The sequence below is a fragment of the Danio aesculapii genome, chromosome 18 (assembly GCF_903798145.1).
Source record: "Danio aesculapii chromosome 18, fDanAes4.1, whole genome shotgun sequence".
Taxonomy (NCBI): domain Eukaryota; kingdom Metazoa; phylum Chordata; class Actinopteri; order Cypriniformes; family Danionidae; genus Danio; species Danio aesculapii.
The window spans coordinates 14,744,415-14,767,020 of NC_079452.1; the positions used below are offsets into that span (position 1 = coordinate 14,744,415).

The following is a 22,606-nucleotide window of genomic DNA, read 5'->3' on the forward strand; positions in this document are numbered from 1 at the left end:
TCTGCAATTAATAGTATCCTGTACATATAGTCATTTATTGTGGACATAACACAACATAACACAAAATCTAAATCAAGTAATTGTTGCATGTCAAAGTCATATTTATTCATATTAAATATATTTTTCCAACAACAAAATTGTGGCTAGTAAAAATGGCGAGTGGCTAGTAACTTTGGAAATCTACTAGCCACAGTGGCTCGTCAAAAGAGTTAACATGGTCACGTGACCTGGGTGTTTTAGATCATGATCGGGTGCAGTGTTGTGAACCACTTGCACTTCGGGATCTTGACACTCTGTCAAAACGTCAGTTTTACGTCAGCCATCCCTATATTGTGTTTGAAGTTAGCATCCTGAGCTAAAGCTCAAAATGCTGGAAAACGTCAACTCTGTTACAGTCAAAAGCTTAACCATGAATTAAACAACAATAAATAACAATCAATCATCTTTATCATATTTAATTACTTTCCATTTCTCATTAATAAAGCATTTAGTTTACTGTAAATGATCAATTTTTTTGTTTACTACTCCAGTTTAAGGAAAATAAATGGAAAATGCTTGAAATATACTTGCAAATTTGCATATCTAGGCCCACACGGAATTCCACAGATTTTCTGCAGATTTCCATAGATTTTTAGCCCATCATTAATTCTGTTTATTTACTTAAGTAAATGTGTGTAAATCTATATTTATTCAGTTTTTTTTAATTATCACAGTAATATTATTACTAATTAATATTAGTATTAGTAATTATACTACTAATTAGTATTAGTAATTATTACTAATGTGAAAATGTTTATCTGATTTATGTACAATGCAGTTTGTTAAGTAATATTTTCTGTCTTTTAGTAGATATATTATATAAGAGACTTGCTTTGTTTACCAAATAAAGTGAAATTTATTGATTTATTGTGACATTAAATATAAAGTTTAAAAGATATTATTTTTTATTTCACATATTATGGTTTTAGTTATGATACTCCCAAAATTATTCTGCAGAAATCTGCAGATTTTTATTAAAATTCCACAGAAATAGCAAAAAAAGTCTGCAGATTCCGTCTGGCCCTAGTCATATCTTAAAAGTGCACCTATCACTATAGAAAATACAAGAATCAAGCACCTGGTATCTGTAAATACTCAATATTGCACAAGCACACAAACATTCCTTTCAGAAAGCCCTATGTAATTTGTATTTTTGTCACATCGGTGTGTTGCGAATAGGCCTTGCGAAATGTCTGCCTCTTCGAGTGTTTTGTTTGGTTCTTTTATACAGAGTAGGCAGACATGTTTTCAGACAGGTTAACACAATTGCTTGCCGGCTGCCCCTATAGTCTGAATGGCGTCTTCATCTCAGGTTCTGTTGCCTTTGAAGGTTGTTCATCTGGACAAGGAGGATGAGATACAGAAGATTCCTCTGCAGCCCCCATACTATGACATGGCACAGTCTGAGTCCACTGCGTTCACCGATAAACCGGTGAGTAGCACTGCTAAACTCATTGCTGTTTGTCCGTTCTCTTGCTTCGGCGGAATTATTGATAATAGGCCTTCGGGGGTCTGGTGTTTAGAGAGCACATCTTCTTATGCATGTTGCACGAGATGAACTGCCTTCAGAATGATGTTTAGATTAAAAGGGAATTCCAAAGGGACTTATTTTCCAGCTTGTATTGTGTCAGCTGGGATCAGATGACAAGGATCTGTAATTCAGCTGGTTTCGTGGACGGTTTGGGGTTTCTCACAAGTGTGTGGGAATGCGTTGCAGGCATGTTGTGTTCACGTCCAGGCTCTGTTCCAAAACATAGTGAGCTGCATTCTTGGAAGCTACCTTCATAGGAAGCTGCCTTCAAATGTAGCATCTCAGCTCAAATGAAACCTCAAAAGTGATAGAATTGGATAGACAGCAAATCTGTACATCCTATACAGAATGATGAGGCTTTTTATCTTTCTAATGCCATTTTATTTAAAAATACAAATTATGAAAAATTGAATGATCAGGAAAAAACTCACCTCTTGTCTGTGCTATTTGCAGAACATTTCTGCATTTGTTATAATAATTAGTGTGAACTTATGTTGTCAAATTGATGTTTTCTCAATTTGTTAGGGTTTTGTTTTCTTATTTTGCAGATAGACAGCAAATTTGTCCATCTTATACAGAGCACTGAGCCTTTTTTTCTTTCCAATGTCAAGTTAGAAAGAGTTACTCTCAGAACTTAATATATTCACCTTATTCTCTGCATATGAGCGGGCGCAGCCATTTGAATCTTTTTGGCTCGAAACTTCCGGTCTTATTTACTTCCATTGATTTTTAGAGGTTAAAAACAGCTCTTTATGCTGCTTGATGTTGGAAACTGATCTTTTCGTATTAAAATATTCAACTTTTTATGTATAGCAAACACTTTGTAGAGCGAGTAGTTTGATTGTTTTCTGCTGTTTATTATTTCTAGTCATTTCTCCCATAGGCAACCGAATCGGAAGTCCTAAAACAATCGCAAAAACGAGCGCACTACCGCATTGTAGAATAAGGTCAATATGAGCAATATTCGTAGCAGTGCAATATGTCTGTATATCGGCACTTGTTGGAGGCGTGCCCACCAGTGACGATATACAGCCACATTGTGCAGCTACAAGTGTGAAATTACATTTATACAACAGTTCGACGACCTAATCATGTATGGAAAAGAAAATCAAACACAAGAGTCTAAAAACCCTTTTATATGTGGAACTACTTTCTTCAACCATTCCTTCACATCTGCAGCTGACGTCAGAACAGCAGAAACCTTTGCCAGTTCACAAACGTCACTTTAGAGCTATTTCAATGATTCTCTATAGCTTTATGTCTAAAGTGATGACAAAACAGGTGATTTTGTTCACATTTTAAGATTATAAAGCTAAACGGCATGAAATGCCATCAGTCTAGAGACATTTCCCAGTATTTCTCTGTTGCAATCAGGATATCACAATAATTAACCTAGAAAAAGCCAAAGCAATCAAACACTACCAGATTACTGTTGTGTTTCTGGTAAGGAAAAACACTAAACACATGCGGGTGTTTCTTCTTTCTTTTTACTGAACTAGTCTGCAGTAACGAAAACAGGAGACTCATTAAAAACAAACAGATGACAAATCAAAAAGTAATTCAGGGATATAGAAAGAGTGGCCAACACAAAATGCACACATTTCTGATACGTGAGTCCCATCTCACACTCAATACACTTCAATAAAAATACAGCACTGCAACAAAAAAAGAGAGAGACCGACCGAAATTCACTTTCAGTTTAATAATTATTTGATCAGCTGTTGTTTAAAATTACACCATTTTCTCCTGTAAGGACTTATTATGTGTTCTCTTTCACCATCTTGTGGATAGACAATGTCAACCATCTTTGATCTGCACAATGACAGGCTAACGGCTAACGTCTCTCAGAAATTATAAATATTTAAATATCTTTATATATTTAAATATATTTAAATATCTTTATAAATGTGTATATTTTAATATATAAATATCCTTATAAATAAACTGCATAGGTATAATCTAAACATCTACATTCTTGCCTTAAAAAGCCTCAAAAGTGCATTATGTTGTCCAACAGCAGCAATATTTGTCAAACTGCAGAGTGTCCTCTGCTTGTTGCTGCATGTGGGTGGAGTAATATACAGGGATGAAGGGTTAAGAGGCTGAATGAGTGCTGTTATTTGCAGAATATCTCACGGCTATCAGCCAATCAGATTCAAGAACCTGACAGAACTTTTGTATGTATATATATATATATATATATATATATATATATATATATATATATATATATATATATTATATATATATATATATATATATATATATATATATGTATATATATATATATATATATATATATATATATATATATATATATATATATATATATATATATATATATATGGGGAAGCATGGTGACGCAGTGGGTAGCCCAATCGCCTCACAGCTAGAAGGTCGCTGGTTTGAGCCCTGGCTGGTTCTGTTGGCATTTCTGTGTGGAATTTGCATGTTCTCCCCATGTTCAGTGGGTTTCCTCTGGGTGCTTCGGTTTCCCCCACAGTCCAAAGACACGTGGTATAGGTGAATTGAATAAGCTAAATTGGCAGTAGTGTATGTGTGTGTGTGCAAGAGTGTGTGGGTGTTTCCCAGGGTTGGGTTTTGGCTAGAAAGGCATCTGCTGCATAAAACATGTGCTGAATAAGTTGGCAATTCATTCTGCTGATGTGGCGACCCCTGATTAATAAAGGGACTGATCCAAAAAGAAGTATATGTATGTATATATTTATGTATATGTATGTATGTATGTATGTATGTATGTATGTATGTATGTGTATATATATATATATATATATATATATATATATATATATATATATATATATATATAGATATATATATATATATATATATATATATATATATATATATATATATATATATATATATATATATATATATATATATATATATATATACACACACACACACACACACACACAAATGAAAAGAAAACGCATGACCAGGAAAAAAAAAAAACTCACCTCTCAGATCTCTCAGAGAAGGTTTTTCACATTTTGGGGGTCCAGACACATTACTGGTATGTGCTATTTGCAGCACAGTTCTGCATTTGCATTTGTTATGGGAATTAGTCCGCTCTTATGTTGTCAAACTGATGTTTTCTCAAATTGCAAGTGTTTTGTTTTTTCTACTTGCATGCGTTTTCTTATTTTGCAGTGCGCGTGAGCTCTCTGGGTCACCATATCAGTGCTCTGAGATGGTTTCAAATATCAGTGCTCCTAAATAGTTTCAAGGAGAAAACAAACTACTGTAAGCTGGTTGCTTTTTTTAACTCCTAGGAATTTCAATAGTGTTCAAATGTGTGGCACACGTCCTAAAAAGTGAAGTCAAAATATGTTGACGCCCCCTGTTGGCTGGCTGCAGGATAGGTCATATACTCGGCCCTCTGCATATAAATGAAAAAGAAAAGAAATAAAGTTAACTGCATGCACAACTGAGAAACACTGTTATCGTAATTATCTCCAAGATTCCATGTAGCAAATATAACCTCAAAGGCCGTTAATGTATAATTTCTGACAAATAAACTTATGATAATTTTTATGATAATTCCCATAGCAAGTGGAGCCAGCATTGGACATTCTCTGTAAAGAACACGTGACAGTATGCACTGTTAGATTTGTAGAAATTTGTCATGTGAATTCATTTAGTCATTAATTTTCCTTCGGTTTACACACCTTATTTATGAGGAGTCGCCTCAGCGGAATGAACCATCAATTATTCCAGCATATGTTTTACGCAGCAGATGCCCTTCCAACCACAACCCAGTACTGGGAAACACACACTCACTCTCACATTCACACAGTCACATCATACGCTATGTCCAATTTAGTTCTTCCAATTCACCCATAGCGCATGTCTTTGGACTGTGGGGGAAACCAGAGCAGCCGGAGGAAACCCACACAAATACGGGGAGAACATACAAACTCCAAACAGAAATGCCAATTGGCCCAGCCGGGGCTCGAACCAGAGACCTTCTTGCTGTGAGGCGACAATCTTTGATTCAACACTTTCCTGTCAAAAGTGTGTATGATACTGCAATGTCTCACTATCTTTTTGCATCAGAGCCTTTGTTTCAGTCCAATTTTTAATAAAGCAATCAAGCAGAGCATTTCGTAAATTCATTTAACCCAAACATCCAAATACTTCTTCATCTCACTGAATTACAATAGCGCTGAAGCTCCACAGCAACCCAAATTTAATCCGGCTGTTCTTGAAACTGGGCTTGTTGGTCCTTGCTGTGAGGTTTTCTGTCTTCAGGTCACTCCGCACCTCATTCTTTCTTATATAATGGTGCCCTACAGTCCAGGGCAATTAAGACAGTAGTTACCCAGCAACCCTGCATGGATAGATTGTACCGCTCTGCATCACGTTGCATTGTCTTTCCGCCCTCGACTCTCATTTGCAGGCTGTGTTATATTGGATGCGTTTGCTTCTCTATAACTCTGAGCCGCATGCCTCTTCAAGAGCCACATTCTCCTGCCTGCTCGTTGTTTGTCATCTTTTATAGTTTCGTCGAGGCTTATTGTGTGTGAAAATGTCACATTTGTCAGGATGGCGTTGATGGTGCGACACAACGGTGGAATGATCGGAGTCTCGTTCTCGTTAAACACAGCAATGCACTTGCAGCTTGTTTGAAGGATGTGGCTTTTGTTGTTGGGGGGTTCTTTATTGGTAGAAATAATACATTTGTTGATACCATAGAGAAGGAATGCTGTCTGATGCAGCTAGGATTGCTGCTAGATGCAAATAACCAACCTTCCTTTGTTTTTCAACCTTTGCTTTGCTTTAATAAAATGCACAATGTGTAGCTGACCTTTTGTGTAAAGGTGGAGTGTGTGTTTTCTGAAGGACCAAACATAATTGCAGTCATGCTAAAGCAAACATGCAGAGAAGCCCAAGGTGGACATTTTCAATAAATACAGGTGTCACATTTTGATATACAGTTGAAGTCAGAATCATTAGAGTTGCTGATTTATTGGCCACCTTGTATATTTTTTTTCCTACAATTTCTGTTTAATGGAATAAAGATATATATATATTTTTTAACGCATTTCTAAACATAATAGTTTTAATAATTAATTTTTTTTGATTAATAATTTATTTTGCCATGATTACAGTAGGGCTGGGTGATATTGCAAAAAAATTATCACGATATCATGTTTCATATCATTCAAAATCGATTATTATTATAGGTCGGCATAGATAATTGTTTTTCAATCTAGATTAATCTCACTGTAATTTTGGAATTAATCTATTTAAATACTCATTTAAATACTGCCAAAGGCATTCAGAATATGTGTGCTACCCAAATAATGACAAATAACCCAAATAATGAAAAGTAAGTCTTTTGAGAACAGGTTTCTCGAGCCAGGTGGCCCATTAGACCAGGGGCTCATCTCCTGTTTCCAAAATGCATCACAGACTGCAACTGTTCTTCTATGATAATTGGTGATGAAAACAAATTATGTTCAATAAGATGTGTTTACTAACCTGTGTTTACTAACTGTTTATTCAGTTAAACATGAATTTTGAACTGTAGGCCTACATAAGCTCCAAACAGCGATTTTTGATTACCTTAATCCCACTAAAGTCATAACTGAACTAAACAGAAATGAATTTAAGATGTAGAGTATGCATATATTAGTGGCATTATTGAAGTAAACACCGCGATCAAACTATTACTGTCATGTAGGACTTTTCACCATATTTTCCAACAAGATCCACACACGCGGCTGTCAATAAAGGACCATACACTTACACTTACACACACACACACACACACACACACACACACACACACACACACACACACACACACACACACACACACACACACACACACACATATTGTGAAATGCAGAAGTTTTTTTTCTTTCCATTAGGCGTGCGTTATTAAATTCCATAAAACTTTCACCAGTCCTTACATGAATGAAATGTTCATGAATTAAAGTGAAACTGCTGAACTGCAGTTAAAGTCACCGAAAATTACAGGAAACTCTTACACGTAAACAGGTTAATTAAATTATTGTCTATTAAGGTGAATAACTAGATTACAGATGTCCATGTAAACATAGTCAGTAGTGTCTTCAAAGTAAGTGAAAGATACAGAAGGGCATTGATTAAGGGCAATAGATTAAGAGAATAGAACGGCAATATTTTTTTATCGCACGATAAGAGTCTCGCGTTAACGCAGCATGTTAACACCGGTAATGGCCCACCATTAATAATTATTGAATATTTTTTAACAGTTCATTTAAGAATATTAGGATTTGTTTTTTATTTAACTTTATTTTAATTTACCAACATTACTAAAGCTAACAGTTTTAATGGTAACACTTTATTTTGATGGTCCATTTGAGTATTAGTAGACTGTCTGCTTTATATATTTTGATACCGCTCCTTCAACAGACATTTAACTGACTAAGGAACTTTGCAAGTACATGTCAACTTACACTAACCCAAACCCCAACCCAAACCCCAACCCTAACCCCAACCTAAAAGTCTACTTAGAATTTAATAAGAATTAGTTGGCGTGTAGATGCAATGTAACTTAAATTCATCAAACGGACCATCAAAATTAAATGTGACCATTTTAATAGTCATAAACAAAAATATAAAGACAAACACAATATCTGATCTCTTTATCACAATATAAACAGAAGCGTTATTGAGACTTTTAAATTTGATAAATAAATTGTTACAAAGTGTGTGCAGTGGTAAGGTGTAAATGCTGAACGATCAAAGCAAATGTTAAGGCGTGAATAATAATAATACAGTAAACCTCAAACTTTGTAAACAAAATAAATGATGAGAATCAATGCTGAGCTTTCAATTAAAGGAACCAGACATCATTATTTAAAAACATATCGCAGCATTATAAATTGTGAAGTTGAATGACTACCCCATCCTAAAAAAAACTCTTTCAGATGGGGTGCTAGTGGCTGGGATGCACAGGAAAAGAAACCAAAAAGCCACTCTGGCGACATACATTCTTTTTTTATTTACAATCTCCTCACTGCTGCTATACGGCACTTATTTTCACGTATAGTTATTCTGACTCCATTCAAAGTGGGAAACAGATTGTTCAGAAAAATTCTGATGTTTTCAAAATGCGTGCACCTCACATATGCTCCCATATGCGCATCGTGCAAGTTGCGCGCCTCCATTGGAAATGACAAACTTACACCCTAAGCTTATTGACGTTGTTTCTGCACACGCTCAGCAGCTACATTTGAATAAAACTATAGTGCTTCATACTGAAACTTAATACCGAGTCTTTTTTTTTTTTTCATCGATATTGACAATGGTGTTTGGTCAATAAATATTGTCAGCGATTTTATCGCCCAGCCCTAGATGACAGTACAAAATATTTTACTAGAAATTTTTCAAGATATAGATTTACTCAGCTTAAATTGGCATTAACTAGGTTAAAAACGGTGGTTTGGGCTGTAGACAATCAAATATATATATATATATATATATATATATATATATATATATATATATATATATATATATATATATATATATATATATATATATATATATCTAGGGGGGTAATAATATTGACCTTAAAATGGCAAAAAAAAAAAAACTGCTTTTATTCTAACTGAAATAAAACAAATTAGATCTTCTTCATAAGAAAAATTTTTATAGAAAATACTGTGAAAAATTCCTTGCTCTGTTATACATAATGTTTGAAATATTTACTAAATAAAATAAAATTCATAGGCAAGACTTCTTTATTGATGTGATACCCTAAACACAAGATTATTAAAAACCCTAGTAGTAAAATATTTTTACAGGCTAACAAAATTGTTGAAGGTTTGTGAATTGCTTTTTTTAAAGCATATATTGGAAATACTGTAATACAGTATACAAATATTCTTTATAATAGCAATATATTTTTAAGAGCCAATAAATTAAACTAAAGATTAACTCCTGTTACATTTAAAAAACAACAACTCAACTATTATTAATTAATTTTAAAAGTAATTGGTTACTTTACTCGTTACTTAGAAAAGTAATATTATACATAACTCGCGTTACTTGCAATGCGTTATCCCCCACAGAGTCAGCGACTATACTCATTCTTATACAACATTGTAAAGAATGCTTGAGGTTTCATGCAATGCCTTCATGTTGACCCAACACAAAGTTAATAGTTTTTACAAATTTAATATATAGCAATGGTGGCACAGTGGCTCAGTGATTAGCACTGTTGCCTCACAGCAAAAATGTTGCAGTTTTGTCTTTACATTGTTTTCCAGTTACATGTAGGATTGTTTCTGTTATTTATTTAGAGTAATCATTGAATAATATTAATAATAATTTTATTTATAATAAATATACATATTAGGTAGCACGGTGGTGCAGTGGGTAGCACAATCGCCTCACAGCAAGAAGATTGCTGGTTCAAACCCTGGCTGAGTCAGTTGGCATTTCTGTGTGGAGTTTGCATGTTCTCCCCGTGTTGGTGTGGGTTTCCTCCAGGTGCTCCATTTTCCCCCACAATCCAAAGACACATGGTGCAAGTGAATTAGGTAAACAAAATTGGCCTCTGAAAAAAGTGTTGCATGCAAAACCGTTGCAAACTATTTATTTGAGTTGAATTTAAACAAACAAATTAAATTTAATAATGTTCAACTTAATTCATTTGTTTAAATTCAGCCCAAATAAATTGTTTACAACCACTCAACGTAAAAAAATGAGTAAATCCAAGGAATCATCTTTGAATATTTTTTTTCAGTGTGGAGTGTATGAGGGTGTGTGAATGTTAGTGTGCATGGGTGTTTCCCAGTAATGGGTTGCAGCTGGAAGGGCATCTGGTGCATAAAACAAATGCCGGAATAGTTGGTGGTTCATTCCACTGTCATAAATAAGGGACTAAGATAAAGAAAAATAAATGAATGAATGAATAATATAAAACATTTAACAATTAAGTCCCCCAAAACAAACTTAAGAATTGGGTTGATTCAGCTCGTTTTAAATAAGTAGTTTGAACAAGCAGCAAAAATAGTGAGTGAATGTAAGTTTAAGAAAAGATCCACTGGACTTGTTGTGCTGTGTGCAAACATGAACCATCAAACCCTAATTACTCTAACTACACAATAGTGTATTCGCACATTTTCATACAAGAGCATAAAGCGGCGTAAATTCAATATTATTTGACTCAAGGCGCTCATGCTAGGAAACATCTAATCTAAATTAATGTATGTGTGACAGTTTTATTTGTAATGCTGCATCAGTTTGCATCGACTATATAAAAGGAATGAAAAATACATTAGAGCCTGACACATATTGCAGGCATATTGTCTGTGATGTCAAATTGACAGTGTGGGTGCTTAAGTTCTTAGTGTTCTTGCTAATGAAAAGAGCTGAAGACTAATGAAGGAGCTTTTCTGATCCAGAACGCGGGCTCCCAGAGGGTATACACTGCCCCCAATCACTGATGTGACTGTAATTAGCTTGACTAGCATATCCATTGTGCTCACTGGAATGTGTTTCAATTGTTGAAAAGGGCAGAAACATTGGGGAAGTGATTGGTGTGTGGCTGAAAAGCCATTTCAGATTGAGTCCCAAGTAATCAACGTCAAATTTCCTAGACCTCCACACTGATGACTTTCCACCAGTGGCTCTAAAGTAAGGTTGATGTAACACTTCCTGTGTTTATTTTCAATAATCACTTTAAAAATATCTGTAAATTTACAGTTTTTTCTATTTTTCTCTGTTTATTTATGCTTTTGAACTGTATTATGAGATCTTTCTTCTAATAACTGTGAAAAGTTTGAAAAAGTGAATTTTATTAACATTGTTAATAGTTTAAAGAGCCCATATTATACATGAAATAGGGTCATATTTAGGTTGTAAGGGTCTCCAACAACAGTCTAATATGCATGCAAGGTCAAAAAACACTTTGATGGTCTTATAATCTGCATTTATTTTTACCTAATTATCCCAGCGACTCTCATATGAATCGTTCAGTGATTCATTTGTTCCCAAACCCCTCCTCAGCGCGAAGCTAATCTGCGCTGATTGGACCGATGACAGCCTGCTGCGATTGGTCGATGACACTGACAGGCTTCAGGGCAAGACAGAGTGAAATGCCCAGCTGCTAATCAACAATTTAAAAGTAGTCACAGTGCATACACGGTTCATATTGGATTTTGGCTGCCAGTGGGTGAATGTAAATACAGACGATCGACTAGAAAATACTGACGACTAACTATTTTATTGAGCAAAAACTCCAAGAACTGGCGAGGAGATCTCCTAGCCCATCACATTCTACTTGCTCTTTTCACGCACACACACACACACGCACGCACACACACACACACAGGGCCGGCGCGTCCAGAATAGAGACGGCGTGGCGGCGACACCTCCCTTACCACCCGCGTCCTCAGTTATATCCGCGATTCTTTGTAAACATCTAGTTTCCAGAAGCACTCGATCTGCTCAAGGCTAGGCTACATTGCTAAGGTTTCATCTTTGGGTGAACTGTCAATAATATCCATCTGCACAGCATGACTTCATTCGACCGGTGTCTGTGTGTGTCTCTGTTTGTGTCTGTGTGTGTGTGTGACTTTCTTTCTGTTAGTGGGCAGGGCCGCAGGTTTCAAATCTCCCGGGTTTGCGCTTGCAACTACTTGTGTTTCGTAGCTGCATCATCACGAAACACCTAATGACTCGTTATCAAGACGACTCGTTTGAAGCACTATGAGTCAACTCTTTTATAGATGAATCAACAGTTTTAAACACTGTACACTTACAGATTTAAGCCTTAGCTGGATATTTCACTTCACTTAGAGCTATGTTACACACTACATGGAAGGGCATTTTCAAAAACCCATAATATGGGCTCTTTAAAGTTAAACCTGGTAATAAGCTGCCAGTACATTTTCTGTTATTTTATAAACTTATTTTTCTATGTGTTATTTCTCATACATTGAATTATTTAAAACTACCAAAATTTCAATCAAAGTCACTTTGTTCAAATGTAGAGTTGAATTTTCAACATCAAAAGTCAACAGAAAACTGACACAGCCGAGGCTCGAACCAGCAACCTTCTTGCTGTGAGGTGACAGCACTACCTACTGCGCCACTGTGTCGCACTGTATCACAGCAATGATGTTTTAATCATTTGGTATTCAGAATTATTAACAAATTGAATTCAATGCAGATTGAACATGTAAACATCAATTTCACAAAATAATCTCCAAAAAAAGAAAAGAAAACCCTCATGAGATGTCTTTTTCTGGCATTTTGCGAAAGGAATTCTAACAAAGATTTCTATTCTAGTTACTGTCCAACAAAAATAGACTAATCAATGGTATCCAGTCACGTCAAAGTATATTTTCGCATTTCACATCACATTTTTCATATCGATCCAGTTGCAGTTAGTGAAAGCCGGCACTGTGACAGAGGAGATGAAGCCAGACTTGAAGTGATTTAGTATAGTTATAGCAAGATAAACACATCAATGAACATTAGAAGGTGTGCTGAAAGAAACAGTACAACTTTCTGAAATGCACTGTGTCTCGAGTAATCGCTGAATCAGTGTTTCGATGCCAGTAAACAACTTGTAAACTATATGTCAGATAACAAATGACATTCACCTGAGGTGCCGGTTACACTAGTGCATTTTTGTTTGAAAACACGCCTGACGTGCGCACACGCATTTCAGCATCTTTGATCCAAAAACAGATAATTTGAAATACACTGAAGACTAGGGCTGCTTGATTATGGGAAAAATCATAATGATAATAATTGTAATCATGGTTATTTAAAATTATTGTCATTGAGCCATATGATCAAAAGATTTTGGATACATATATATATATATATATATATATATATATATATATATATATATATATATATATATATATATATATATATATATATATATATATATATATATATGCATGTGTGTGTATATATGGTTGCTATTACACCTATACATTTCAAATATTATCAGTTTTCACTTATTCTTAATACTGAATCACAAAGTAAAAAAAAAACAAGCTAACAAACAGTTCTCAAAATTATGGAAGGGAAAAAAATACAATGGAATAAAAATATACAAATGAAACAAGCAGTGCTTTGAGCATCTTTGCTGTAAGAATTAAACCTGATTTGTTTCTTATTAAAGCTACAAAATTCCTTCAGTTAAGAGCAGTGAGTGATTTATGCCTTGTCTTTTTTTGTCTGATTAATAAATAGAAAAACGGCTGGCAGCAGGAATATACAGTAGCACACTGTCGTTTTAAGAGCAGTGCTATTCTGATTTATGGCTTCACTTTTGCATGTCGTTATTCATAATGGTTCTCTGACTGGTCTCCAGGAGGACTACTGAGTATCATTCACACTTTTTTGGAATGCTTTAACCCAGCAGACACAGGATGTCACCATGACGTCAGATTGATGTTGTACCCCAAAGTCGTGGAACGTTGCATTTTGGAAATGAAAATCGGGTTGACATCAGAGCCAAACATTAGGCCGAAGTCAATGTCCTACGTCGGACAGATTTGGTTAGTTTCCAACGCAACCTTAAAACAACAAAATATTAACGTCTAATGATTTTACAACTTGGCGTTGTGTGGATTCACATTGATTTTGGTCACTTTCCAACACAACCTAAAATCAATCAAAAATCAACATCATTTGATGTCATTATTGGACATCAAAATACCATTGTCCTTAGATGCTGATAACCTTAATCTAACCTATTATTAACGTCTTGTGACATTGTGTATCTGCTGGGAAAAACGTCAATTTGGATGTGAAGAGGTTTCATTCTAAACTGGCATTTTAAAATGAAAACACTAGTTTAATTGGGACCTCGGGAAAGCCATTCAATATCCATATATATATATATATATATATATATATATATATATATATATATATATATATATATATATATATATATATATATATATATATATATATTAGGGGTGTCAAAATTAATTGTTTCTCCGGTTCAACGCGATGCAGACGCAGACAATTCGGTATCAGTTCAGTAATAATCATGACTAGTTATTATGTACTGACCTCATTTATCTCATATGCGCTCTGTCACGAGGGAGGCGAGCGCGGGTATTCACAACACTACAGGTGCCAACTACTTAAAAATTTAACTGTGTGTGTGTTTTCTGGAAAGTCTTTCACTGGCACTTACAGCAGAAGCCCCTATTTCTCTGCGATTGAGGGAATAAAAGTACTCCATTTCTCTCTCTCTCTCTCTCACTGTGGCCCATTTCACCTGCTGGCATAACTCTTCCTTTACTGGAGACTTCCTCTAAATAATCATTTGAAACAGTGAGTTGTTTACTGGAGACTTACTCTAAATAATCATTTGAATCAGTGAGTTTTTTACTGGAGACTCACTCTGAATAAATCATTTGAATCAGTGAGTTTGTTACTGGAGACTCCCTCTGAATAAATCATTTGAATCAATGAGTTGTTTACTGGAGACTTACTCTGAATAATCATTTGAATCAGTGAGATGTTTACTGGAGACTCACTCTGAATAATCATTTGAATCGGTGAGTTGTTTACTAGAGACTCACTTTGAATAAATCATTTGAATCAGTGAGTTGTTTACTGGAGACTCACTTTGAATAAAGTATTTGAATCAGTGAGTTGTTTACTGGAGACTCACTCTGAATAATAATTTGAATCAGTGAGTTGTTTACTAGAGACTCACTCTGAGTGGATTATTTGAATCAGTGAGTTGTTTACTAGAGACTCACTCTGAGTAGATTATTTGAATCAGTGAGTTGTTTACTAGAGACTCACTCTGAGTGGATTATTTGAATCAGTGAGTTGTTTACTAGAGACTCACTTTGAGTGGATTATTTGAATCAGTGAGTTGTTTACTGGCACATTTTCATTTTAGCCCACTTAAATAAACATGACAATAGTGTTTTTATACTAAAATAGGGTCTTTTGGTGCTTTCACAATGCTCTGTTTTGATGTCTCAAATTTGCCGGGTAGTGTGGACACCAAACATACGTAGCTGTAACATAATATGTGCTTTAAAACGAAAATACACTATTGTAAACAATGCCGAAATGACATGATAGTACCGCAATCTGACAATTCAGGTCACCTAATAATGCAAACCTTTTACAATTAATCCAAAAATAACAAACACACATCATTATCTCTTGCATTAATAAGTATCAGCGTTGGTTAACATGACAGTGAAATATTCAATGATTTTGTCAGCTAATTTTTTGGTGGGTTTTTCTATGAGTGGACAGGTTTTGGCACGGAAATCGTCCACCAATCTGGCAACACTAGAAGGGATTCGGTTTTACATAGGACGACCTTTTGAAAAAAAGGCGAAGATGGCTCTCAGAATCCCCTCTCCATTTTCCATCTCACACACTGTACAGTACAGATACCAGCCAGGTGAATCAACATGCAGCCAGCGTCTTCCTAAATCCTCCCGAACCCCCCTGGAGGCGGAGACGCGTGGGGTAGGTGTAGAGGCAACCCGTCTGCCTGTTCACTTTGTCATCTTAAGCAGAGAAGGCCAGAGAGTTCACAGCACTGCGCCAAAGACACACAAATACTGCAGAGCTCATCTCATCTCCCATTCAGAAGCAGCAGCGGATACCTCACACTCAACGTCCCTTCGCATTACTATCAGCCAGACATCAAAACCAATATCTGCAGCATCTGTTCACACACACACGCACAATCACACCGGCTTACAAACCTACCGAATTACTGAAGATTACAAGCCCCTTCCTCCGCCGCGCCGTCGCTGGGTTTGTCATTTGAATCTGAATAAAACAATTATCCGCTCGATGTTATCATGGACTGTGGGATATAAAGAGGATAGGAACTGTCAAAGCAGAAGTGAAAATCCTGCTGTGCCTGAAAACGAAAGGGAAAGTAATGATAAAGGAGGATGACAGTTTGCGCTCCTAGTTTGAATATAAAGTGCCACCACTGAGAGATTATAGAATTCCACCCGAGTGTTCATTAGCTCCTCGGTGGTGATTGGATAATGGCTGAAGAACCGCCACATTAATGCGGCCTGCGGGTGAAATCCGGAGCGTCGCTCGCAAATTGCGCATTCTTTTATTACAATTCAACCATTTGTGGCCAGAACAACCCGGATAACGACCTTTTTATGAGATTGGAGTTGTCTCATAAACATTTCATGGGCTAAATCATTTCAAAACACCGCCATCTCATCTGATCCTAATGTTCTTGGGTTGGTTTAGTGTCTGTTTGGTTTGTTTTTCGTGTTATGCTTGTCAGATTTTATTAAGCGTGAATGGCTGATTGTTTTTGATTGTGCTGCTTTTTTTGTTGTTGTTGTCGTTCTTAAGTGTGTTGACACATTTGCTGACATTGTCTTCTGTCTTCTCCTGATCATGTCCTGTCCAATATTTGTTATATATGTTACATATATGCTCGCCATTTACACACCCTCGAGTGTTTGCCAACCTTTGTGAATATATGAAGTACTCACTTGACATACTGTACTTAAGGGGCCACGAAACCCCCCTGTCTCAGCAGGGTGTTTTCACACCTCTAGTTTGAAAAAAGTCAGGAAAGTGGGTGTGTCCAGCTCTGTTTAGGTGGAAGTGTCAGGGGATGGAAAGAGGAAAGGTTTTGCATAAAAATGGGCAGTGGCAGATTTAGGCATGGCCTATGGGTGATAGGGCCAGATGGAATCTGCGGACGTTGTTTGCTATTTCTGCGGAGAATTTTGGTAAAAATCTGTGGATTTTTGCGGAATTATTTTGGGAAAATCATGACTAAAACCTTAATATGTGAAATAAAAATGTATATATTTTTAACTTTATTTAATGTTTAAAATCAAATGCAATTAGATCCACTTTATTTGGTAAACAAAGCAAGTCTCTCATACACTGTAAAAAATGGCCGTGATTTCAACGGTAAAAAACTGTAAAAATGCTACAGTAAAAATCTGTAACCTGGTTAACGGTATGTTTCCCTAATAAATAAAGCGAATAACCGTAAATTGACTTTCCACTTTCCGCAATCTGACAATTCAGGTCACCTAATAATGCAAACCTTTTACAATTAATCCAAAAATAACAAACACACATCATTATCTCCTGCATTAATCAGTATCAGCATTGGTTAACATGACAGTGAAATATTCAATGATTTTGTCAGCTAATTTTTTGGTGGGTTTTTCTATGAGTGGACAGGTTTTGGCACGGAAATTGTCCACCAATCTGGCAACACTAGAAGGGATTCGGTTTTACATAGGACGACCTTTTGAAAAAAAGGCAAAGATGGCCCTCAGAATCCCCTTTCCATTTTCCATCTCACACACTGTACAGTACATACTGTACTTAAGGGGCCACGAAACCCCCCTGTCTCAGCACGGTGTTTTCACACCTCTAGTTTGAAAAAAGTCAGGAAAGTGGGTGTGTCTAGCTCTGTTTAGGTGGGAGTGTCGGGAGACGGAAAGAGGGAAGGTTTTGCATAAAAATGGGCAGTGGCAGATTTAGGCATGGGCTATATGGGCGATAGGGCCAGATGGAATCTGCGGACGTTGTTTGCTATTTCTGCGGAGAATTTTGGTAAAAATCTGTGGATTTCTGCGGAATTATTTTGGGAAAATCATGACTAAAACCTTAATATGTGAAATAAAAAATTATATCTTATTAACTTTTATTTAATGTTTAAAATCAAATGCAATTAGATCCACTTTATTTGGTAAACAAAGCAAGTCTCTCATACACTGTAAAAAATGGCTGTGATTTCAACGGTAAAAAAAACTGTAAAAATGCTACAGTAAAAATCTGTAACCTGGTTAACGGTATGTTTCCTTAATAAATAAAGCGAATAACCGTAAATTGACTTTCCCAGAATTCCCTACACGGCACATCACTTTTTATGCCTTTTGTTGACGTTACTATGGATCTTTTTAGTTGTTTCTCCATCAGTGATGTACATTAGAGTTATTAGTATGTTACATCTAATGGTGATAAACAATGTTTATCATGACTTTAATTTTATGTGTGTTACTATACTGGTGTTTAGTAGCTGTGTGAATGACACGGAGCACCTTCTATACACTGATACATTTTTCTGCTTGTGGGAAAAGTTATTTGTGATGAACATTGGTTCATTATGTAACTTCCTCATCACCACCTGAAAATGGCTGAGTTAATGTGGCTAACTGTTTAACAAAAGATGTGTAGATATCGGTAATTCAAAATACAGACATATTACCTCTATAAAATAGTGAAATACAGTAGTTTGCCATAAAAATGAGAAATTAATTTTACGGTTTGTACTGTATTTTTAACGGTAAAGTACTGGCAACCACAGCTGCCAGTTTTTTACCGTAAATTTTACGGATTCATTTTATAGTGTATAATATTTCTACTAAAAGACAGAAAATATTACTGTACAAACTGCATTGCACATAAATCAGATGAACATTTCCATATTAGTCAATAATATTACTGTAATTAATTAAAAAATTGAATAAATATAGATTTACACACATTTACTCAATTAAATAAACAGAATTAATCATGGGCTAAAAATCTGCGGAAATCTGCATGCTAGCGATCGCCCAGGGCGGCATCTTGCTGGGGGCGGCACGAAGAGATGTGCAAAAACAATGCAAATGTATAAATGTAGAGTGGTAATCCCAGAAAAAAAGATGTTAGGGGGCATTCATATTTGCCGTCTTTTGCACGCGCAAGTTTGCTTATCATATGTGCAACAGAAACAATGCTGGAGAAAGCAAAATGACGCAATGATACTCGATGCTCCTGCTCTTGTTTACATGCACGTGGCACACCGATATGTGCTGTTCATGTGCTGTGAAACCGGAGTTAAGGCCTTTTCTGTTACTTTTGTGACATGAGGTGTCAACACGCAGCGAGTTTTGCAAGTTGACAAAACTAACGCTTATAATATGATGATGATCTTATGTTGACTAAGCATGGCTATGAAGCAGAAAGTAGGAATAGAGTCAGGGAGGTAAGACTTAACATTAATTCTCGGCCTTAAGTCGGGTCTAAGATGAACAGATAATTCTATAAAACATATTTTTGCATTCTATAGAATTGCCATAATTAATATTCATGCAAAATATTTCTTAAGTGAGCATATCACTCCAGTTTTGTCTTTACATTGAATTCCAGTTACATTTAGGATCGTTTCTGTTATTTATTTAGAATAACCATTGAATAATATTAATAATAATTTTATTTATAATAAATATACATATTAGGCAGCACGGTGGTGCAGTGGGTAGCACAATCGCCTCACAGCAAGAAGGTTGCTGGTTTGAACACCAGCTGAGTCAGCTGGTATTTCTGTGTGGAGTTTGCATGTTCTCCCCGTGTTGGCGTGGGTTTCTTCCGGTTTCCCCCACAAGTCCAAAGACGTGGTATATTGGGTAAACTAAATTGTCTGTAGTGTATGTGTGTGAATGAGTGTGTATGGATGTTTCCCAGTGATGGGTTGCAGCTGGAAGGGCATCCACTGCGTAAAACATATGCTGGATAAGTTGGCATAAAATAAATGAATAAATGTGTAATTAAAAATAAAAAAAATTAATTACAAATGACTTTTCCCCATTCTTATAACCAAAATGCAAAAATAGGAAGTAATAAAAACTCCTGTCAATTAATCAGTCAATAAAAATGTTACTATTATCAGCTGGAGTGCGCATTAAACTCATTACAGAGCACTCCAGCTTATTTACAGTTATTTACATGGACTACACCTGCCATGAGTCTTTGCGCCAATAAACACTCGCTACGGCTGTAAACAATCTGGACTGGCACCCACAAGCAGCTGAATATCATTAACACTTATTACACTCCCTACAGTTTATAAACGCCATTCTCATGCATACCTATTACTGAGTCTTGTTACTGTTTATGTGCATTTCAAAGCGTTTACCTGTGTTAGCCTGTCTGTGTTTTGATCCCTAAACTGTTTACCCTGTTTTGTTACTGGTTACCCTGCAACAAGGTGGCTCAGTGGTTAGTACTGTCGCCTCACAGCAAGAAAGTCGCTGGCTCGAGTCCTAACTAGGCCAGTTGGCATTTCTGTGTGGAGTTTGCATGTTCACTCAGTGATCGCGTGGGTTTCCTCCGGGTGCTCCGGTTTCCCCCACAGTCCAAAGACGTGCGGCATAGGTGAACTGAATAAACAAAATTGGCCGTAGTGTATGAGTGTGAGTATTGGTGTTTCCCAGTACTGGGTTGCAGCTGGAAGGGCATCCACTGCATAAAAATAACAAAAAACATATGCCAGAATAGTTGTCAGTTCATTCCGCTGTGGCGACCTCTAAAATAGAGACTAAACCGAAGGAAAATGAACGAATAAAGCATTGCAGTAATGAAAGAACTTAACAAAAGTGCTTAATCTATCAGATTCATTTGCCCTAACATCTGTAAATGTGTCACTGAAGCATAGTTTAAATCCAGGGCCGCTGTGTGTATGTCATCTCTCAGGTCCACATCACTGACTGTCATTTGTTCAACCTTGAGGAGCAGTGTTTGAGTCCTTGGCCCTTCTAAAGAGGCTGTGGTTTGTTTGTTCTAGCCTTGATTGATTTATCGGTTACAGGCCAGGCCATCTGTCTCCATATGAAAACATCAGCATGTCTGCGTTCTGTGTTATCATTATCATGCTTCATAATGTCTGTCCATTCATCTCAGCTAAGCTCAGCTCTTCCATGTCACTTCACTGGAGGAGCCTGAACTACATGATTTAACAGCTGTATGGGCAGAAGGCAGACTGAGACCAACACACTGGCAAATGCCTCTGTCATGTTTACACACAATTTCTATGTTACTGTAGCTTTAAAGATGATTACTGGCACAACTACACCGGCCATAGGGTAAATCTCAAATAAAAGTAAAAGTAATATGTAAAAATTTGTTTATTTTTGTGTTTTTTTAAATGTTTTTTTATTAGATTTTTTTCCTAGTTTGTTTTGTTTTGTTTCTTGTTCGTGTTTTGTTTTTTATTTTTTTTTGTGCTTGTTTTTATTAGATTTTTTTCCCATTTTGATTTGTTTTGTATTTTGTTTTGTTTAATTTTGTGATTTTTGTGTTGTTTGTTTTGTGTTTTGTGCTTGTTTTTTTTTTGTGTTTATATTGTTTTTGTTTGTTTTGTGTTTTTTTAGTTTGCCTAATCACCGATGCGGGTTTTTTGGTTCAGTTTATGCTTTTTGTTAAATTTTTTTTTATTTAATTTTGCTTGTTTTGTATTTTGTTTTGTATTTGTTTTTATGTGCTTATTTTTATTTGCTTTTGTTTTGTGTTTAGTTTTGTTTATTTTGGTCCTTTTGTGTTGTTTATTTTGTGTTTTTGTGCTTGTTTCATTTTGTCTTTATATTGTTTTTATTTGTTTGTTTGTTATATTTTGTGTTTTTTTGTCAAATTATGTAGTTTTTTAGTTCAATTTTGTGCTTTTTGTTTTGTTTTTTGTTTACTTTTGTTTTGTTTTGTGTTTTGTTTCTTTTTTGTGTTTTGTTTTGTTGATTTTTGGTGTTTTTTATTTGTTTTTTATTTGATAGTTTTTTGTTTAGTTTTGTACTATTTAGTTTTTGTATATTGTTTAATTTTGTGCTTTTTGTGTTGTTTATTTTGTGTTCTTGGGTTTTGTGCTTCTTTTGTTTTGTGTTCATATAGATTTTAGTTTTGTATTTTGTTTTGTTTAGTTTTGTCATTTTTTTTTGTTGTTGTTGATTTTTTAGTTTTTTATTTTTTGTTTGCTTTGTTTTTTGTTAAATATTGCCTCTTTTAAAAAAAGAAAAAAAGAAAGGTTCATCCATAAATTTACTTTCATTATATCAATTTTCAGTTCATTGTTTCATTTATACAATTCTCAAAATCCCATTTTTTAATAGTACACAGTACATTAGTGTATTACTATTCAAAGAATATAATTACTATATTGTGAAGAAGCAACAAAGAAACATTTTCATTACTGTGATATAGGAAAAACATCATATGAACTAATATGTAAGAGTAACA

The 22,606-nt window shown here is 35.5% G+C and overlaps 1 protein-coding gene across 1 annotated transcript in view; it reads left to right on the forward strand.

The window, feature by feature from the left end:
* nectin1b (nectin cell adhesion molecule 1b) overlaps window positions 1-22,606 on the forward strand; it is a 451,256-nt gene that overhangs the window by 388,082 nt on the left and 40,568 nt on the right. The window contains exon 8 of the mRNA XM_056478835.1: window positions 1,370-1,471. Coding sequence (XP_056334810.1) covers window positions 1,370-1,471 — 102 coding nt within the window. The remainder of the gene's footprint in view (window positions 1-1,369; window positions 1,472-22,606) is intronic.